Genomic DNA, 19,701 nt, shown 5'->3' with positions numbered 1-19,701 from the left:
CTGGAGGGTGCTGGGTGGCAGATCAGTGTCCAGACAGTGTCCTTGCCATGGGTGAGTTCTTCCCAGCTGCTAACGTGCTGTTTTCTATTTTTAGGATCATTTGAATTTCTACTGTACAGCCAGCAGCCTCGGAAATCTGATCCTTTCTGTTAAGTGTGAGGAGACAGATGGCACAGAATATTTAAGGGTTATACTCAGGTATGGGGAAAAAAGCTTTGTTTAACAAAATCTTCCCTCCTGGGGAGTCCCTGGTTGTGTTTCTGCAGCAAGTGCTGCTTGAGCTGGGCTGGCAGGGGTGGAGGGGCCAGCTGGGATGGGAGGCAGTGGCAGCATCCCTGTGCTTCTGTGCTGGGGCTGCCTAAACCTGATAATGAACGTGAGACTTTGATCTGCTGCTAAACCTGCTGGAACTGAATGTAAAGCTCTGTGGGTTTAATCCTCCCTGGGATAACAGCAGTCACGTCCCTCCATAAGCTGACAGGACCAGCATGTCTCAGCCATTGTGTCACTTCCCCCCAGACTATGAATATTTTAAGAGCTGCAGAGATGAGAAGACAAATCCAGCCTTTGCTCACTAACCAGGCCCCACCAACTCAGCACAAGAGGGTTTCCCAACAGTGGCTGTTGCTTTGCTGTACTCTGACATCTCTCTGCTCTTTGTTGTTTCCTTGCCAGGTCCAAAGTGAAGACATTGCATGAAAGGATTCCCCTGGCAGGGTTCAGCAAACTCCCCAGTATCCCCCAGATTGCAAAGGTGAGTTGGCTGGAACACGAGGCAGAGCCTGTGCCAATGCACAGCAGGCACTGCTGGGATGGGCTGGGATGGGCTGGGATGGGCTGGGATGTGCTGGGATGGGTTGGGATGGGCTGGGATGGGCTGGGATGGGTTGGGATGGGCTGGGATGTGCTGGGATGGGCTGGGATGTGCTGGGATGGGTTGGGATGGGCTGGGATGTGCTGGGATGGGTTGGGATGGGCTGGGATGGGCTGGGATGGGCTGGGATGGGCTGGGATGTGCTGGGATGGGCTGGGATGTGCTGGGATGGGCTGGGATATGCTGGGCAGTGTTGGGCAGTGTTGGGATGCATTGGGCAGTGCTGGGATGTGTTGGGATGTCTTGGGCAGTGTTGGGATGGGCTGGGATGGGCTGGGATGGGCTGGGATGTGCTGGGATGGGTTGGGCAGTGTTGGGATGGGCTGTGCAGCATTGGGATGTGCTGGGATGGGCTGGGATGTGCTGGGATGGTCTGGGATGGGTTGGGATGGGCTGGGATGTGCTGGGCAGTGTTGGGCAGTGTTGGGATGGGTTGGGCAGTGTTGGGATGCATTGGGCAGTGTGAGGATGTGCTGGGCAGTGTTGGGATGGGTTGTGCAGCATTGGGATGTGTTGGGATGTGCTGGGCAGTGTTGGGCGGTGTTGGGATGGGTTGGGCAGTGTTGGGCAGCACTGGGATGTGTTGGGATGTGCTGGGCAGTGTTGGGATGGGTTGGGCAGTGTTGGGATGGGCTGGGCAGTGTTGGGCAGCACTGGGATGTGCTGGGATGTGCTGGGCAGTGTTGGGCAGCACTGGGATGTGTTGGGATGTGCTGGGCAGTGTCGGGATGTGCTGGGCAGTGTTGGGTAGCAGTGCCTGGGCTCTCAGGCCAAGGGGCACGTGGGTGGTGCTGTGTGCTGGCCCTGCTGTTGGTTTCCTGCTGATGCCAGGCAAGGAGAGGAATTGGCACTCATTTGGCATGGAGAGACCTGGGACTTGTCTTGCTGCAGCCTCAGCCAGGCTGTGGGGCACCCCCATGAGAGGGTGTGGAGTGGGGAGCTCCTGCTTTGGAGGCTGTATTTGGCTTCTGGATAAGTCATGCATGAAGTTTTGGCCCAGGGCCTGGCACTGACTGCCCTTCCCCCTGCCCACAGGCCTTCTGTGACGATGCCTCTGGGCTGAAGTTCAACCCGGTTCTCTACCCCAAGGTGAGGTAACCTGGTCGTGTGCCCTGCAGGGACACTGAGAGCCACACCCAGGGCCACTGCTGAACACCTTTTATCCTGATTGTGTGTGATGTGGCTCCTTTCCCCCTCCCTCCCCTGGTGCTGCCCAGCTGCTGTCACGCCCTGCTGCGGTCTGGTGGGCTCCCCTCGCCCCTCACCCCTCACCACGGAGCTTTTGGCCATCACATGTTGATCCACCCGGTGAAGCAAAGGGCATTTTGCTTTCCTGCAGGCATCCCAGATGATAGTGTCTTATGATGAGCACGAGGTCAACAACACGTTCAAGTTCGGTGTGATCTATCAGAAGTTCAGGCAGGTGAGTTGTCCCCATGTCCCTGTCACCACAGATGCACAGACCCAGCCCTGGTGTTAATTCTGCAGACTCCTGTCACTGGGTGTCCTCACTGACTGTGCCTCTCAGCGCTCGGGGGTTTTCCCCACTCATTAAGAAATTAGAAAGTCTGGGTGTGGAAATCGGCCCACAGGCTGCTGGAGGGAAAAGCGGATGTGGAAATGGATTCCAGCAGGCGTGGTATTTTAATCAGATATAAGTTTAGACAGCCAAACAGCTATGTTTGTCTGCAGGGACCGTGGGATTTCTGAAAATGCTGTCATTAGCAGGGGAGCTCTGGATGGGGAGTGCAGAGCTCAGACTCAGAACTCACTGAGAATTACACTAATTATCTTAGATACTGCATTTTGGGATGGATTGAGTGACTCATGCAGGACCCTAATTTGGGTCTCATTGCTTTGCAATACAGCAAGTGTGAGATGCTGAGGGATGTTTCAACAGAGGATTCACTTGTGGTTTGGTATTTCCCAGATATTATCCTGAGGTCCTTGAGGAGCTTCACCCTGGGCACTGAGCAGGCTGAGACAGCCCAGGATGGGGCTGGTGGCCAGTGTGGTGGCCAGTGTGGTGGTCAGTGTGGTGGCCAGTGTGGTGGCCAGTGTGGTGGTCAGTGTGGTGGCCAGCTGGGGCAGAGGTGGGGAGCAGCCTGTGGCTGTGCATCATGGAAGCAGGGCAGGGAACTGGGGCTGTCAGCAGATGCACCCCGTGTTTTGCAGACACAGGAGGAGGAGCTGTTTGGCAATAATGAAGAGAGCACTGCCTTCAAGAACTTCCTAAGCTTTCTGGGAGACACCATAACTCTCCAGGACTTCAAAGGGTAAGTTAGATAAAGAGGCTGATTTTACAAATGCATTAACAAGAGACCATGTCACATGTAAAAATATCTGTGTGAGAACAGAAGTCATCTCGCTTACTGGCGGGATGTGCGGAGCAGGAGCAAATATAGCTCTGGCTTGTTTTTCAAAGCTGGGGGAGTTAAAAAAAGCCAAAAACTGAGCTGCCAAGAGAGAAAAACTTCTTTCCCTGCAGCTTTGAGGCTGTGATAAAATGTGGCTGTATTCAGGCATGGGTGGAAGGCAGTCTGTGGGAATGTGCTGTGCCGGTGCCACGGCTCAGCCACGGCACCTCTGGGTGGTGACTGCAGGGACCCCAGTGCTGGGGAGGGCTGGGAGGGCACAGCTGAGCCCCTGGCTTGGGCAATCCTGGCTGTGCCCAGCCCTGCTCTGTGCCCAGCCCTGCTCTGTGCCCAGCCCTGTATTTGCCCAGCCCAGCTCTGTGCCCAGCCCTGCTCTGTGCCCAGCCCTGTTCTGTGCCCTGTTCTGTGCCCTGCTCTGTGCCCAGCCCTGCTCTGTGCCCAGCCCTGTTCTGTGCCCTGCTCTGTGCCCAGCCCTGTTCTGTGCCCTGCTCTGTGCCCAGCCCTGCTCTGTGCCCAGCTCTGTGCCCAGCCCTGCTCTGTGCCCAGCCCTGCTCTGTGCCCAGCCCTGCTCTGTGCCCAGCTCTGTGCCCAGCCCTGCTCTGTGCCCAGCCCTGCTCTGTGCCCAGCCCTGTTCTGTGCCCTGCTCTGTGCCCAGCCCAGCTCTGTGCCCAGCCCAGCTCTGTGCCCAGCCCTGCTCTGTGCCCAGCCCTGCTCTGTGCCCTGTTCTGTGCCCAGCCCTGCTCTGTGCCCAGCCCTGCTCTGTGCCCAGCCCTGCTCTGTGCCCTGCTCTGTGCCCAGCCCTGCTCTGTGCCCAGCCCTGCTCTGTGCCCAGCCCTGTTCTGTGCCCAGCCCTGTTCTGTGCCCAGCCCTGCTCTGTGCCCTGCTCAGTGCCCAGCCCTGTTCTGTGCCCTGCTCTGTGCCCAGCCCTGTTCTGTGCCCAGCCCTGTTCTGTGCCCTGCTCTGTGCCCAGCCCTGTTCTGTGCCCTGCTCTGTGCCCAGCCCTGCTCTGTGCCCAGCCCTGCTCAGTGCCCAGCCCTGCTCTGTGCCCAGCCCTGCTGTTACAGCCCGTGACGCACGGTTTGTTCTTTGCCATTTGCTGGCTCTAGATAAAGATAAATGAGCTGGGCTGTTCCCCCAGCCTGTCCCTGAAGCCACTGGTGCTCTGTGGAGCTGTCAGTTAACTGCTGCTGGTTGCTGCCTGCCTTTGCCTTGCTGTGCAGTTTTCGAGGCGGCCTGGATGTCAGCCACGGGCAGACGGGAGCCGAGTCTGTGTACACGGTGTTCAGGGACAGGGAGATCATGTTCCACGTCTCCACAAAGCTGCCTTTCACCGAGGGAGACACTCAGCAAGTAAGGGGTGCCCTGGCTCCTTGGCTGCCCAGCCTGCAGCAGAGCCCCTGGCTTTACTGACCCAGCGCTCCCCCTTGCCCCCAGCTCCAGAGGAAGAGGCACATTGGCAATGACATCGTGGCAATCATCTTCCAAGAGGAGAACACACCGTTTGTCCCTGACATGATTGCCTCCAACTTCCTGCACGCCTACATCGTGGTGCAGGTGGAGAACCCCGAGGGGGACACAGTGTACAAGGTGAGGGCAGCCCTGCCCCAGCCCCTTCTGACCAGGGCAGGCAGTGACAGCACAGGGAATGGCAGAAGCAGGGCTGGGTTGGAGGTGAGGAGGAAATCCTGCCCTGAGAGGGGGGAGGCCCTGGGGTGCTCAGGGGTGCAGGCAGCGCTAGTCCTGCTGGGGACACACACAGGTGCACACGGGTGTGTTTGGTGTGCACTGTTACATAATGTGTGTGTACAACATAAAATGCGTGTTTGGTGGTGCTCAGGGTCTGAATGTGCCCTGGAGCAGTCTGACACATCCCCTGGGTGTAGGTGGCACAAACCCTGCTGTCCTGCTGCCCTGACAAACGTGTCTCTTGCCTCCTCAGGTGTCAGTCACAGCCAGGGAAGATGTCCCCTCATTTGGTCCACCCCTGCCAAGCCCACCAGTGTTCCAGAAGGTAGGAGCTGGGAGGGAAGCTTGTTCCAAGCTGTAAAAAAGTAAATGTGCATGTCTGAGATGTTTCCATGGCTTGGGGAAAACAGGACTTGTGGAATTGATCTGCATTAGTTTTGGCATTACTTGAGCAAGGCAGGACAGTGGCTCTGGGGCTGGGGCACCAGTGAGCACCTCAAACCCATCTGGAGGGGGTGCTGGGTGCTGTGAGCTCGGGTTTGGGGTCGGTACAGCACCAGAGATACAGAGAGCCTGGGGGTGTGAGTGCTCTCCCCTTTTCCTCTCCCTGCAGAGCCCCGAGTTCCGGGAGTTCCTGCTGACCAAGCTCATCAATGCTGAGAACGCCTGCTGCAAGTCTGACAAGTTTGCCAAGCTGGAGGTAACTCTGCCCTGGTGTCCCTGCCAGAGCAGGGCTGGGCAGCTCTGGCATCCCTGCTCAGAGCCACCTCTCCCTGTTGTGCTGGGTCAGTGCTGGTGGGGACGGGGGCATGGTGACCCTGGGCAGGGTGACCATGGGCAGGGCATGGTGACCATGGAGAGGGCATGGTGACCATGGGGGGGGCATGGTGACCATGGGCAGGGTGACCGTGGGCAGGGCATGGTGACCATGGAGAGGGCATGGTGACCATGGGGGGGGCATGGTGACCCTGGGCAGGGTGACCGTGGGCAGGGCATGGTGACCGTGGGCAGGGCAGGGTGACCATGGGCAGGGCAGGGTGACCATGGGCAGGGCACTGGCCTGTCCAGCAGGAGCTGTGCCAGGGTCCCTGCTGCCCCTGGAGCCTGGCTCAGCCCCAGGGGTGCCCTGCAGGACCGGACTCGGGCTGCCCTGCTGGACAACCTGCACGACGAGCTGCACGGGCACACGCAGACCATGCTGGGGCTGGGGCCCGAGGAGGACAAGCTGGAGAACGGGGGCCACGGAGGCTTCCTGGAGTCCTTCAAGGTAAAGCCTGCCCTGCCAGCAGCAGTGAAAGGCGCTGGGGTTGGCAGAGACAAGAGGTGTCCCCGAGGGCAGGGGGCAGGAGGAGGTGGGGACTGCTGCCAGCACTGCCTGCTCAGCCTGCCAGGTGCCCAAGCTGGTCCCAGGGGGGCAAGCACGAGCTGGCACCGTCACACTGCTGGTGAGTGTTCACTCTGGAGTGACTTCTCCAGAGCTCCTGAGCACCTCTCCAGCAGTGCTGGTGCCAGAGCTGCAGCCTTGCTCTCACAGAGCGGTGGGGGCACTGTGATGCTGTGGGGCTCCCCAAGGGGCCCCTCCAGGCCCTGCCAGCACTCAGGGTGTGCTGCTTTCGGGGAGGCACGGCAGGTTTGTCCCTGTGCCTGGGGAGGGCCTGCAGCTAGGCAGGGGCTGTGGGAGGTGGTGCCCTGCTGGCTGGTGATCCCTGCTGTCCCCGTGCCACAGAGAGCCATCCGGGTGCGCAGCCACTCCATGGAGACCATGGTGGGCAGCCAGAGGAGGCACCACGGGGGCGGCATCCCCGGCAGCCTGAGCGGGGGCATCGCGCACAGCGGCGGCGAGCTCACCAAGGGCACCTTCTCGGTGAGCCTGGCCTCGGGCCATCTGTCCCTGTGTCCTTCTGTCCCTGTGTCCTTCTGTCCCTCTGTCCTTCTGTCCCTGTGTCCCTGTGTCCCTCTGTCCCTGTGTCCCTGTGTCCATCCCCGGCAGCCTGAGCGGGGGCATCGCGCACAGCGGCGGCGAGCTCACCAAGGGCACCTTCTCGGTGAGCCTGGCCTCGGGCCATGTGTCCTTCTGTGCTTCTGTCCCTGTGTCCTTCTGTCCCTCTGTCCTTCTGTCCCTGTGTCCTTCTGTCCCTCTGTCCTTCTGTGCTTCTGTGCTTCTGTCCCTCTGTTCTTCTGTCCTTCTGTCCCTCCGTCTCTCTGTTCCTGTGTCCCTGTGTCCATGTGTCCCTCTGTCCCTGTGTCCCTGTGTCCATCCCCGGCAGCCTGAGCGGGGGCATCGCGCACAGCGGCGGCGAGCTCACCAAGGGCACCTTCTCGGTGAGCCTGGCCTCGGGCCATGTGTCCTTCTGTGCTTCTGTCCCTCTGTCCATGTGTCCCTCTGTCCCTCTGTCCCTTGTCCCTGTGTCCCTGTGTCCTTCTGTCCCTGTGTCCCTTGTCCCTTCCTCTCCCCACCCCTCACAACCCACAGGTCACTGCTGATTCAGCCTGGCTGTCACCTGCATGGGCAGCAAGGGTAAAGGTGAGGGGGACACTTGAGCAGGCTGTGAATTTGGATGCCTTGTTCAAGTTGGGCTCATTTTGTGTGAGAACTAGAAAAAAGCCTCCTGGGGTTTTGGTCCCAAGGTGAAAGGAGGTAGAAGATGAATTCTGGCATTCTGTGGGTTTGGATGAGCAGGCAGCGCAGCTCCTGGCAGGTGTTTGGGGTCTGAGCTCTGGAACCCAGGCTGTTCTCTGAGCTCTCACACCCAGGCTGTTCTCTGAGCTCAGACCCAGGCTGTTCTCTGAGCTCACACCCAGGCTGTTCTCTGAGCTCAGACCCAGGCTGTTCTCTGAGCTCAGACCCAGGCTGTTCTCTGAGCTCTCACACCCAGGCTGTTCTCTGAGCTCACACCCAGGCTGTTCTCTGAGCTCTCACACCCAGGCTGTTCTCTGAGCTCTCACACCCAGGCTGTTCTCTGAGCTCACACCCAGGCTGTTCTCTGAGCTCTCACACCCAGGTGTTCTCTGAGCTCTCACACCCAGGCTGTTCTTTGAGCTCTCACACCCAGGCTGTTCTCTGAGCTCTCACACCCAGGCTGTTCTCTGAGCTCACACCCAGGCTGTTCTCTGAGCTCACACCCAGGCTGTTCTCTGAGCTCTCACACCCAGGCTGTTCTCTGAGCTCAGACCCAGGCTGTTCTCTGAGCTCAGACCCAGGCTGTTCTCTGAGCTCTCACACCCAGGCTGTTCTCTGAGCTCACACCCAGGCTGTTCTCTGAGCTCACACCCAGGCTGTTCTCTGAGCTCTCACACCCAGGCTGTTCTCTGAGCTCAGACCCAGGCTGTTCTCTGAGCTCACACCCAGGCTGTTCTCTGAGCTCTCACACCCAGGTGTTCTCTGAGCTCTCACACCCAGGCTGTTCTTTGAGCTCTCACACCCAGGCTGTTCTCTGAGCTCTCACACCCAGGCTGTTCTCTGAGCTCTCACACCCAGGTGTTCTCTGAGCTCTCACACTCAGGCTGTTCTCTGAGCTCACACCCAGGTGTTCTCTGAGCTCAGACCCAGGCTGTTCTCTGAGCTCAGACCCAGGCTGTTCTCTGAGCTCACACCCAGGTGTTCTCTGAGCTCAGACCCAGGCTGTTCTCTGAGCTCAGACCCAGGCTGTTCTCTGAGCTCAGACCCAGGCTGTTCTCTGAGCTCACACCCAGGTGTTCTCTGAGCTCACACCCAGGCTGTTCTCTGAGCTCACACACCCAGGCTGTTCTCTGAGCTCACACCCAGGCTGTTCTCTGAGCTCTCACACCCAGGTGTTCTCTGCTTCCAGCCCCCTGTCCCAGCTGCTGCTGCCAAGAACCAGTCCAGGAGCCCCATCAAGCGCCGCTCAGGGCTGTTCCCTCGGCTGCACACGACCTCAGAGAGCCAGGCCGAGAGCAGGACGAGGTGGTGAGTGTGTGCTGGGGGCTGCAGAGCACCCTCATAACCCCCACAGTTTGTATTTCATTGGCTGGTACAATCTGACCATCCTTCAGTCTCTTGTATAACTTGTGCAACCTTCCCTTTGTGCCCCAGTGACAGCGTTTCTGGAGCCCAGAAGACACCAGATTTGGGACATTCCTCCCAAGAGATGAAATCTGAAACCTCGTCCAACCCCAGCTCCCCTGAAATTTGCCCCAACAAAGACAGGTGAGCCAGGAGGAGCCCACCCTCCTTCCACCACAGCTCAACAGGCATCAAGGAGTTTGCCAAAGAAAACCGTATCTAAATTTGACTGTAAATAAGTTTGGTATTAAGGGAGAAACGATTCTGGTGAGCACAGCTCCTTTTTGATCTTTCCAAAGAAGAGCAAATAAAAAATTTGCCCTTCCCAAATCCCCAGGCCACAGAAGGCTGTGCCTGTCCCTCCCTGCCAAGGCAAAGTCAGCTGGACCTGGGCACCCCCAGTGCCTCACCCCACGCTGGCTGTGTGCAGGAGCACCCCTGGGCTGTTCTGTGGGTGTCAGAGGCTGTGTGGCTGTGTGCCTGTCACCCCTGGGCTGTTCTGTGGGTGTCAGAGGGTGTGTGCCTGTCACCCCTGGGCTGTTCTGTGGGTGTCAGGACGTGTGTGCCTGTCACCCCGAGGCTGTTCTGTGGGTGTCAGAGGGTGTGTGCCTGTCGCCCCTGGGCTGTTCTGTGGGTGTCAGAGGGTGTGTGCCTGTCATCCCTGGGCTGTTCTGTGGGTGTCAGGAGGTGTGTGCCTGTCACCCCTGGGCTGTTCTGTGGGTGTCAGGACGTGTGTGCCTGTCACCCCTGGGCTGTTCTGTGGGTGTCAGAGGGTGTGTGCCTGTCACCCCTGGGCTGTTCTGTGGGTGTCAGAGGCTGTGTGGCTGTCACCCCTGGGCTGTTCTGTGGGTGTCAGGAGGTGTGTGCCTGTCACCCCGAGGCTGTTCCCGTGGCTGTGTGCAGGAGCACCCCAAAGGCTGTTCCTGTGGTGCAGGAGGGTCACTCCCTGTCCCTGTCAGCCCCCGGGCCCTGCCCTGGTGACACCCCCCGCCCTTCCTTCCGTCCGCCTCTCCCCAGGCCTTTTCTCAAGCTGAAAGAGAACGGGCGCTCGAACATCTCCCGTTCCTCCTCCAGCACCAGCAGCTTCAGCAGCACGGCGGGGGAGAGCGAGACCCTGGAGGAGTACGAGAGCGTGGTGGGTGCCAGCGCCTGCCGAGCCGGGCTGCCTCTGCCCCCAGACCCGGCTCTGTGCCAGCCCCCAGACCCCCGGGCTCCCCTCTGCCCCCAGACCCGGCTCTGTGCCCCCAGACCCAGCTCTGTGCCCCCAGACCCGGCTCTGTGCCCCCAGACCGGGCTCTGTGCCAGCCCCCAGACCCCCGGGCTCCCCTCTGCCCCCAGACCCAGCTCTGTGCCCCCAGACCCGGCTCTGTGCCCCCAGACCCAGCTCTGTGCCCCCAGGCCCGGCTCTGTGCCCCCAGACCCGGCTCTGTGCCCCCAGACCCAGCTCTGTGCCAGCCCCCAGACCCGGCTCTGTGCCCCCAGACCCGGCTCTGTGCCAGCCCCCAGGGCTCCCCTCTGCCCCCAGACCCGGCTCTGTGCCAGCCCCCCGGGCTCCCACTGCTGCCATGAGGGGCTTCACCCCACCTGCTGTGGGGAGGGGGGTGGCTGAGCCTGGGGGGACACTGGGGAGCTGCGGCTGCCCCATCCCTGGAGTGTCCAGGCCGGGATGGACACAACTGGGAGCAGCTCGTGGGCGCTGTCCCTGCCCATGGCAGCGATTGAAGGGTCCTTGCAGTCCCTGGCAAGCCAAGAGCCCAAACCATGCTGTGGTTGTGACACCGCAGCGAGGCTCGGTGTGCCCGGGCGGGGGGCTGCAGGCCAAGCCGTGTGCTCTGTGTGTGTGCGAGCAGGGGAGCCAGCCCTCCACCGCCTCACCCTTCAGGCAGGACGTGTTCGTGTACAGCGCCAGCCCCGGCAGCGACAGCCCCGGCGGGGCACAGGCCACGCCTGTCATCATGAGCAGGAGCCCCACAGGTGGGGGACGGGCCGGGGGCGGGACAGGGACAGGGACAGCGGGTCTTGGAGCCCCCCAGAGCCCCTGGCCTGGGGCTGGGATGGGGCTGTGGGGCTGGGATGGGGCTGTGGCTCTGGGATGGGGCTGTGGCTCTGGGATGGGGCTGTGGCACAGGGATGGGGCTGTGGCTCTGGGATGGAGCTGTGGGGCTGGGATGGGGCTGTGGGGCTGGGATGGGGATGTGGCACAGGGATGGGGCTGTGGCACAGGGATGGGGCTGTGGGGCTGGGATGGGGATGTGGCACAGGGATGGGGCTGTGGCTCTGGGATGGGGATGTGGCTCTGGGATGGGGATGTGGCTCTGGGATGGGGATGTGGCTCTGGGATGGGGCTGTGGGGCTGGGATGGGGCTGTGGCACAGGGATGGGGATGTGGCACAGGGATGGGGCTGTGGGTCTGGGATGGAGCTGTGGCTCTGGGATGGGGATGTGGCACAGGGATGGGGCTGTGGGTCTGGGATGGAGCTGTGGCTCTGGGATGGGGATGTGGCACAGGGATGGGGCTGTGGCTCTGGGATGGGGCTGTGGGGCTGGGATGGGGCTGTGGCACAGGGATGGGGCTGTGGCTCTGGGATGGGGCTGTGGCTCTGGGATGGGGCTGTGGCACAGGGATGGGGCTGTGGCTCTGGGATGGGGCTGTGGCTCTGGGATGGGGCTGTGGCACAGGGATGGGGCTGTGGCTCTGGGATGGGGCTGTGGCACAGGGATGGGGCTGTGGCACAGGGATGGAGCTGTGGGGCTGGGATGGGGCTGTGGCACTGGGATGGGGCTGTGGGGCTGGGATGGGGATGTGGCACAGGGATGGGGCTGTGGCTCTGTGGTGGGGCTGTGGGGCTGGGATGGGGCTGTGGCACAGGGATGGGGCTGTGGCACAGGGATGGGGCTGTGGCACAGGGATGGGGCTGTGGGGCTGGGATGGGGCTGTGGCACTGGGATGGGGCTGTGGCTCTGGGATGGGGCTGTGGCTCTGGGATGGGGCTGTGGCACAGGGATGGGGCTGTGGCTCTGGGATGGGGCTGTGGCACAGGGATGGGGCTGTGGCACAGGGATGGGGCTGTGGCTCTGGGATGGGGCTGTGGCACAGGGATGGGGCTGTGGCTCTGGGATGGGGCTGTGGCTCTGGGATGGGGCTGTGGCACAGGGATGGGGCTGTGGCTCTGGGATGGGGCTGTGGCACAGGGATCGGGATGTGGCTCTGGGATGGGGCTGTGGCACAGGGATGGGGATGTGGCACAGGGATGGGGCTGTGGCACAGGGATGGGGCTGTGGGGCTGGGATGGGGATGTGGCACAGGGATGGGGCTGTGGCTCTGGGATGGGGATGTGGCACAGGGATGGGGCTGTGGCACAGGGATGGAGCTGTGGGGCTGGGATGGGGCTGTGGCACAGGGATGGGGCTGTGGGGCTGGGATGGGGATGTGGCACAGGGATGGGGCTGTGGCTCTGGGATGGGGCTGTGGCACAGGGATGGGGCTGTGGCACAGGGATGGGGCTGTGGGGCTGGGATGGGGCTGTGGCACAGGGATGGGGCTGTGGCACAGGGATGGGGCTGTGGGGCTGGGATGGGGCTGTGGCACAGGGATGGGGCTGTGGCACAGGGATGGAGCTGTGGGGCTGGGATGGGGCTGTGGCACAGGGATGGGGCTGTGGCACAGGGATGGGGCTGTGGCTCTGGGATGGGGCTGTGGCACAGGGATGGGGCTGTGGCACAGGGATGGAGCTGTGGGGCTGGGATGGGGCTGTGGCTCTGGGATGGGGCTGTGGCTCTGGGATAGGGCTGTGCTCACCTGGCAGCCACATCCTGGCAGGCTGTTCTGGAGAGATGGCCCCAGAGCTCTGGTTCTGTGCTTGCATGGGGAATTTGTTTCCTCTCTCAATCAGAGAGCAGGGCTGGCTCTTGCTGTGCCTTTATCCCCTCTGTCTCCCCTGACAGGCGTGTGCAGTAGTCCTGGAAACTCTTGTCTCCAGAGGCTGAGCCATGACTCACAATTATTTAATCCACAAGCAGCTCCCCGTGTCCTGGCTCCATTGCTGTGCTGCCAGCAGCAGCTCCATCCATTTCAGGGGCTGATTCCCACACTGAGGTGCAGCTCAGAGGGCAGGAGCAGCTCTGTGCTGGCCCGTCCTGGGGTGACACTGCAGTGACACAGGGGTGGCCGTGGTCAGAACTCCCCAGGGCTCTGATTCCTCGAGCACAGGGAGCCACAAGGCAGCAGCAGCCACATGGGACCCTCTGTCAGCTGAGGAGCTGTTTGTGAAACAGCCAGGAGGCACAAACAGCCCTGAAACTCAGAGTGTTACAGGCAAAATGGGGCCAAGGAGTGCAGGCACCCACAGCTCCTCCTCCTTAATTAATTAATGATTTTCTGAACCCTTAAACCAGCCCCTTGTAATGCTTGAAGTGTTTATTTTGTATTTTCCCTGCCAAGAACATGAAAATCCACCCATACATTATATGGATCAGTCATTCCTTGAAGCCTTTTCAGTGGCATTTCCAGGAGAAGTGAAATGTAATTAAGCCTCAATTTGTTCCATGGCAAACACTTAACGTGCAGCTTTTGCCAAACATTCAGCCAAGGCAGACTAAATATTGGTAGCACTCCTGACATCCCACTGAAGTGCCTGTCTGGGCGAGTGCAGCCAATATTTCTGCTCACAGTTTACTATTTTTATTTTTTTTGTCCTCTCCCTCCAGCAGATGTAAAGAACAGGAACTCTCCCAGGTCCAACCTGAAGTTTCGCTTTGACAAGCTCAGCCACGGCAGCTCCAGCATGGTGGGTGCCAGGGTGTCCTGGGGGTGCACTCGTGTCCCCCTGCCCAGAACAGGTCTGGGGGTGCTGCCCAGCTCAGGTTTGGGGTGCTGTGCACTCCTGTCCCTGCCCAGCTCAGGTTTGGGGTGCTGAGCACTCCTGTCCCTGCCCAGCTCAGGTTTGGGGTGCTGAGCACTCCTGTCCCTGCCCAGCTCAGGTTTGGGGTGCTGAGCACTCCTGTCCCTGCCCAGCTCAGGTTTGGGGTGCTGTGCACTCCTGTCCCTGCCCAGCTCAGGTTTGGGGGTGCTGAGCACTCCTGTCCCTGCCCAGCTCAGATTTGGGGTGCTGAGCACTCCTGTCCCTGCCCAGCTCAGATTTGGGGTGCTGTGCACTCCTGTCCCTGCCCAGCTCAGATTTGGGGTGCTGTGCACTCCTGTCCCTGCCCAGCTCAGGTTTGGGGGTGCTGAGCACTCCTGTCCCTGCCCAGCTCAGGTTTGGGGTGTTGTGGGGCCCCTGAGGGAGGGAAGAGAAGGGATTTTGTGACTTGTTTGCAAACCCAGTTCTGTTCTTCCACAGAGCCACTAGCAGGAGGAGGCCATGAGCTTGCAGGTGAGGTTTGATCTGCTCTGTGTGCTGCCAAAAGGCTCCTTGGGGGCCAGCTGTGCTCAGCCATGCACAGCTGCTCACTCTGGTTATTGCTTGTGGGATCCATGCTGTGCCCTGGAGCACCCTAAATGCAGCTGTGGGTGGTGAGGAGGGCAGGGCTGGTGACAGGTCAGCCCCAGCAGTTCTCTCTGCAGCTCCCAGCCCAGCCACCCCAGCCCTGCATTTTTCCCAGTTAACCTTTGTCAAACACTGGTGCCCATCTCCACATTTGCTGCTGCTCTGGGGTGGCAGGGCAGTGCAGGTCTCACCCATTCCAGAAATCCAAGGGGAAATGGAAGATTCACCAGGTGGATTTCATGGGCAGAGGTAAAGGGAGCTCAGTGGGATTTACCTGGGGTCTGTTCCATCAAATTAAGGTGTCATTAGGAAGACCCAAGCTGAGCAGAAGAGCCCATAGGACCTGAAATGAGAGAAATGTACATTTCTGATAGCATGGGTCTCAAAAAGCTGGGATTTTCACCCAGCCTGGCAGTGATGGGTGGCCTTTGGGGACATCCCTGCTGTGGCTTCAGCTCCCTCCCTGGGACTGGTGCTTCCCTCACTATTCTTCTTCCACACTCCTGACACTTTCACCCTTTCCTTCTTTGCACAGAACGTGTCAGCCAAGGGAAGAAGCTGCAGCCCCCGAGGTGCCCTGCCTGGCAGAGCAGAGCAGAGCTCCCACCTGCAGCCCGTGCTGGCAGGGAGCAGCCAGTCCTCACCTGGAGCCCTGCCCAGCCCTGTGCAGGAGGGGCTGTGCCTCTGCTGTGCTGCTCGTGGCCAGGGCCACGTCCCCTGGGCTGGGCTTGCCCAGATGTGCTGCAGCTGCTGGGCCCCTCCTTGCCCTGCCCTGGCTGCCTGGAGGCTCCTGTGGGCAGAGACCCCTGCACAGTTCATGTGCAGTTACCAGTGGGAACCTGGTTCATGTTTGTTTTCTGCAGGGTGGGGCTCAGGCCAGTCAGTGTTGGTGGCCCTGGGGCAATTTGCAATTGTTTGCTGTTCTCCTCTCTGGGACAATGGGGCAGAACCTCCCGGGGAGCCCTGGGCTGCTGTCCCTGGAGTGGGTCTGCAGGGTCCCTGCAGGGTCCCCCAGCTCCCACCCACCCCAGCCCTGGGCAGGGGCAGCTCTCACTCCAGCCTTGCTCAGTCCTTGCCCAGGGCAGTGACTGTGCCAGGGGTGCAGCCAGCTCGTCCTGCTGGCAGGTCCCTGCTCTGCCTGGCACTGGGCACAGGTGACCCAGAGCTGGCACAGCTGTGGCTTCCCTGAGCTCTAGGAGAAGGGCAGGGACCTGGTGGGCTCTGCTCTGCCCTGTGGGTCCCCAGGTGAGCAATGCACAAACCCAGAGGTTTGTGAGGGCCTGCAGAGTCTGTCCTGCTGCTTTTGAGCAAACTCTTGTTGTCCTGAAAGCATCAGAGATTCTGCAAGGTAACTTTCCCACATTTCCCTTTCCCTGAAAATACCTCTCTCAACATGCCAAGAAATCCTTTTGCTCCCTTATGGAACTTCAGGTGGAGTTTCCTGCAGCCTGTCCACAGATTTCCCATTGCTCAGATTTCCCTCACCCATTTTCTGGGAGACAGGCCACGATGCTGCAGATATCCCCCCTGTCCCCACAGCCTGTGACCTCTGGGGACCCTCACAAAATCAGGTTCTCAGTCTCAAGTGGACACAGTTCTTTATTTCTGCTGAAAACAGGACTTTGAGTGCCAAAGTCCCCTTCCCCCAGTGGTGCTGCAGGGGGCACAGAGTGCCTGCAGCCTGCTGGAGGGGCAGAATTGTGCCCCTGGAGCAGCTGCCCTGGCTGTGGCTGCTCCTGCTGCCCTCCCAAGGATTGAACCATCCCCTCCCTGCTGCCTGTCATGTCCCCTGGTCCTGCAGGAGCTGCTCCTGAGAGTCTCTCAGAGCCCACACAGGGCTCACACAGGGCTCTGCTGGCACCAGTCCCTGTGGGGAGGCTGCAGCCAGGAGATGAGAACAGTTGTGAAAAGGGCAGGAACAGTTTGGGGGGCCCTGAGTGCTGTGCAGGACAGGTAAATGCCAGTGACTGCCTTGGGGAGTTATTAATGAGTTATTAATGAGTTATTAATGCCTCCTGCCCCCAGCCTGCTGCGTTTCAGGGTCTGAGCCTGGATCCCTTGTCAGCCCAGCTGGGGCTGGGGTCTCAGCAGCACACCCTTGGCTGTTCAGCACTGTCTGATGCCTCAGCAGCACTTCCCAGCGCACCCCAGCTCTGCTGGGAGCCTTGCTCTGCTTTCCTGAGGCTGCACAGGGGGACCCTGCCTGGTGCCACGATTTGCTCCCAGGGTTTGCTCTGGGTTTGCTCTCCCCAGCAGTCACTTGGTTCTGTGGTGTTGTCGTTCCTGTGGGTGTTGATCTCCGTGAGATCTTTCAGCAGAAGGTGCAGTGGCTGCTCTCAGCTGCTTTGCCACTTTGGGTTGTTTTGTTGCTGCTTTTTCCACTTGAAGCCGTGGCTTTCCTCTTTGACCCAGATTGGTTTGGGAATTACTCAAAGGGGACCAGCAGGCAGAGGAGTGTGGAGCCTCAGGGAGGGTTCAGTGCTCTGGGTTTGTCTCTGCTGGGGTTTGTGGCTCCTGTGGGACATCCAGCAGCACTGCTGGCCAGAGCCCAAACCTGGGGCACTGCTGGGGCTGGAAAACGCTTGTGCTGCACCCTGGGGACTTCTGCACTTCCAGCAGAGGGTGAAGCTGGTCCTGTGTATATTTTGCAAAATGTTTTGTGCTTTTAAGTGACTCTTACACATCTATACATACATAAAAGGGAGATATATATACATATATATGTATTTAATATATATATATATGTATAAAATATATATATATGAAGGAAAGGATCCTTAACTGACACTAGAATTTCTGGGCAGTGCATTTCCCCTCCTGTCCCGCTGTTCCCTTGCCCTCAGCCCGTGCCCTCCTCAGCAGCGGCGTCAGAGGGAGCAGGGGGGGCCAGGAGCGCCTCGGGGGGTGGGGAAACCCCCGTGTGAGAGGGCAGGGCTGGGGCTGCCCCTGTTCCCTTCCTGCCGGCTCTGGTCCTGCTCGCTGCTGCTCCGGGCTCAGGGCAGCGCCACATCTGGCACCGCTGGATGTGAGTGCAGCTCCACATCTGGCACCGCTGGCTGTGAGTGCAGCTCCACATCTGGCACAGCTGGCTCCGAGTGCAGCTCCCAGCTGTGCCCCAGCTGTGCCCCAGATGTGCTCCCAGGTGTGCCCCAGCTGTGCCATATCTGTGTCCCAACTATGCTCCCAGCTGTGCCCCAGCTGTTGTCCCACTGCACATCTGCCCAGCTGTGCTCCCATCTCCTCCCTGAATGCAGCACCGCCCGTGTCCTGCCGAGGGAAATCCTGGATTTGTATCAATGTGAAGAGTTTATAGAGCGAATGTAAATCCTGAGGAAACGTCCCTGACAAAGTTTATTTTTGATGTAGACAGGCAGTGCTTTGTAGTTTCTGGTGGCCTATGTCTGTTGTAAATAATGTACATTTAATTTATTGCTATGGTAGCAGATTGTTATGTATAAAACTGAAGGTTCACAAATGTATATTTTGTTGCTTAAATGTGTCTTTGCAAAGTTCACAATAAATAATATTTTGTGTCCATATACATCCTCTGTGTGTGTGGCTGTGCCCTGGCAGCTCTGGGGGAGCCTTTTGGGGACTTTGGTGAGGGCAGGGAATGGCCCCATGGGGCAAAGTGACTGACACAGGGTCAGCCTCCAGGGGTTTGAAAAGTCAAGCTTTAAAATTAAATAGTGTGAGACAGGATTGACAGATAAACAAACAGTTCAGACACATGTTTTAAAGGATTTAAAGAAATCTTCTCTAGATGGCAGATGGGCAAGTTGGGAATTAATGGTTGAGTATTCCAGCCAGAATTTGGAGAGTTTCCCATAGAATCTGGACTCTAAAGTTTGGTGGGAGGGAGACTCAAATACTGCAGACAACTGGAAAACAAACTCGAAACAGGCTGCTCAGCCAGAATTTCTGCACTCACTTCAGTTTAAACAAACTGTGAATGTTGTGCAAACAAGAAGCTAAGTCCAGGTTTCAGTTTGCCTGGAGCCTTTCATGCACTGGGCTCCAGCCTTGAGATCAGAGTGCTCTGGGCAGCCAAGGGCAGGTGTGGCCAGAGCCAGGGCTGGGCACCCAGAGCTGCTGCCCAGGGCCCTGCCAGCTCTGCAGTCCCAGGGGATGGTTTCAGGATGGTCCCAGCCCTCCTGGCTCCTGTGGGACCCTCTCTGTGCCCACCACAGAGCAGAGGAACCCATCCTCAGCCACAGCAGCGTCTGCAGACAGACACACTGACCCCAGCTAAAGGCAGCTGGGGTTCTGGGGCTGCCCACAGACCCTCAGAGCCTGGCAGGGCAGCGGGGGCAGCTCGCAGGGAGGAGAAGAGCTCGTCTGTGTCTTTAACGAAAGTCTGCAGCACCAGATAATCAGGCTGAGGAGTGCTTAGTGGAAAGCCTCCTGAATGTAATTAATCAAGTAATCAAGTGATTTTCTAGGCACTGTAGGGAAGCAGAGGGGTGAAGGAAATCACAGGATGCTTTGGGTTAGAAGTTCAAAGATCACCTGCTGACCCCTGATAAGGGCAGGGAGGTGCACTGGGCCCAGAGCCTTCTCCAGTCTGGCCTGGAGCATTCCCAGGGATGCAGCTCTGCAGAGCTCCTGCTCTGCTCTCTGTGGCTCAGCCAAGCAAGGCATCAGCTGATAAAATCAGGTTTGTTCTTAATATTTCAGATTGACATTAGGGACAAGAAAATCCAACATGTTTTTGTTGGTGGGGTTTTTTTTCCTTTTTTTTTTTTTTTTTTTTTTTTTTAAATGCCCGCAAACTCTTGATACAACATAAAAAAGCTGTTCAGGGCAAATGTTTCCTGCAGTCCTTTGTCTGTGTGGTTGGATGCAGTGCAGTCTTCAAGGACGAGGTGTGTGTTCCATGGCACAGCCAGGACACTGCAGCCTCAGGCTGAAAGTCTCTGGGAAAGGCTCAGGATGACCCAGGGAAGGAAAACAGTTATTGCTGATCACGAACTTTAATCATGATGCCATGAGTTTATTTGACATGAGGGTTTGGTATTTATAGCCAGAATTATGCTTTACTTTTTTTAAGTAATAGTGGATGTTTATTTCTCCCACCAGTTACATCCCATCCCAGAAACTGCACGAATCTATGACAAACACAAAGTGAGGCTGATGTATTCTCTCTGTAAAATTAGAAGGTTTTGGCACCTGTGGGTGTCTCTAGCACACAACTCAGTGTGTGTTGAGCTACTGAAAATGTAAATCCCTCCGTGTTTAATTTCAATAGTGACTTTT

General features: G+C 58.8%; 1 protein-coding gene across 1 annotated transcript in view; it reads left to right on the top strand.

Annotated features, from left to right (window-relative positions):
* The window catches only part of RAP1GAP2 (RAP1 GTPase activating protein 2), a 43,641-nt gene extending 25,655 nt beyond the window's left edge, over nucleotides 1-17,986 (top strand). Inside the window, exons 8-25 of the mRNA XM_056506788.1 lie at nucleotides 95-198; nucleotides 676-754; nucleotides 1,910-1,963; nucleotides 2,214-2,297; nucleotides 3,050-3,150; nucleotides 4,470-4,599; nucleotides 4,684-4,836; nucleotides 5,189-5,260; nucleotides 5,549-5,635; nucleotides 6,068-6,202; nucleotides 6,662-6,799; nucleotides 8,745-8,863; nucleotides 8,990-9,103; nucleotides 9,977-10,094; nucleotides 10,810-10,933; nucleotides 13,667-13,746; nucleotides 14,299-14,331; nucleotides 14,981-17,986. Of these exons, the coding sequence (XP_056362763.1) occupies nucleotides 95-198; nucleotides 676-754; nucleotides 1,910-1,963; nucleotides 2,214-2,297; nucleotides 3,050-3,150; nucleotides 4,470-4,599; nucleotides 4,684-4,836; nucleotides 5,189-5,260; nucleotides 5,549-5,635; nucleotides 6,068-6,202; nucleotides 6,662-6,799; nucleotides 8,745-8,863; nucleotides 8,990-9,103; nucleotides 9,977-10,094; nucleotides 10,810-10,933; nucleotides 13,667-13,746; nucleotides 14,299-14,307 (1,701 nt within the window). The 3' untranslated portion in view covers nucleotides 14,308-14,331; nucleotides 14,981-17,986. The remainder of the gene's footprint in view (nucleotides 1-94; nucleotides 199-675; nucleotides 755-1,909; nucleotides 1,964-2,213; nucleotides 2,298-3,049; nucleotides 3,151-4,469; nucleotides 4,600-4,683; nucleotides 4,837-5,188; nucleotides 5,261-5,548; nucleotides 5,636-6,067; nucleotides 6,203-6,661; nucleotides 6,800-8,744; nucleotides 8,864-8,989; nucleotides 9,104-9,976; nucleotides 10,095-10,809; nucleotides 10,934-13,666; nucleotides 13,747-14,298; nucleotides 14,332-14,980) is intronic.
* Nucleotides 17,987-19,701: the final 1,715 nt, after the last annotated feature.

This window comes from Oenanthe melanoleuca, chromosome 19, assembly GCF_029582105.1.
Source record: "Oenanthe melanoleuca isolate GR-GAL-2019-014 chromosome 19, OMel1.0, whole genome shotgun sequence".
NCBI classification, from domain to species: Eukaryota; Metazoa; Chordata; class Aves; order Passeriformes; family Muscicapidae; genus Oenanthe; species Oenanthe melanoleuca.
The sequence above is the reverse complement of the archived record's forward strand: the minus strand, read 5'-3'. Positions and strand labels throughout refer to the sequence as shown.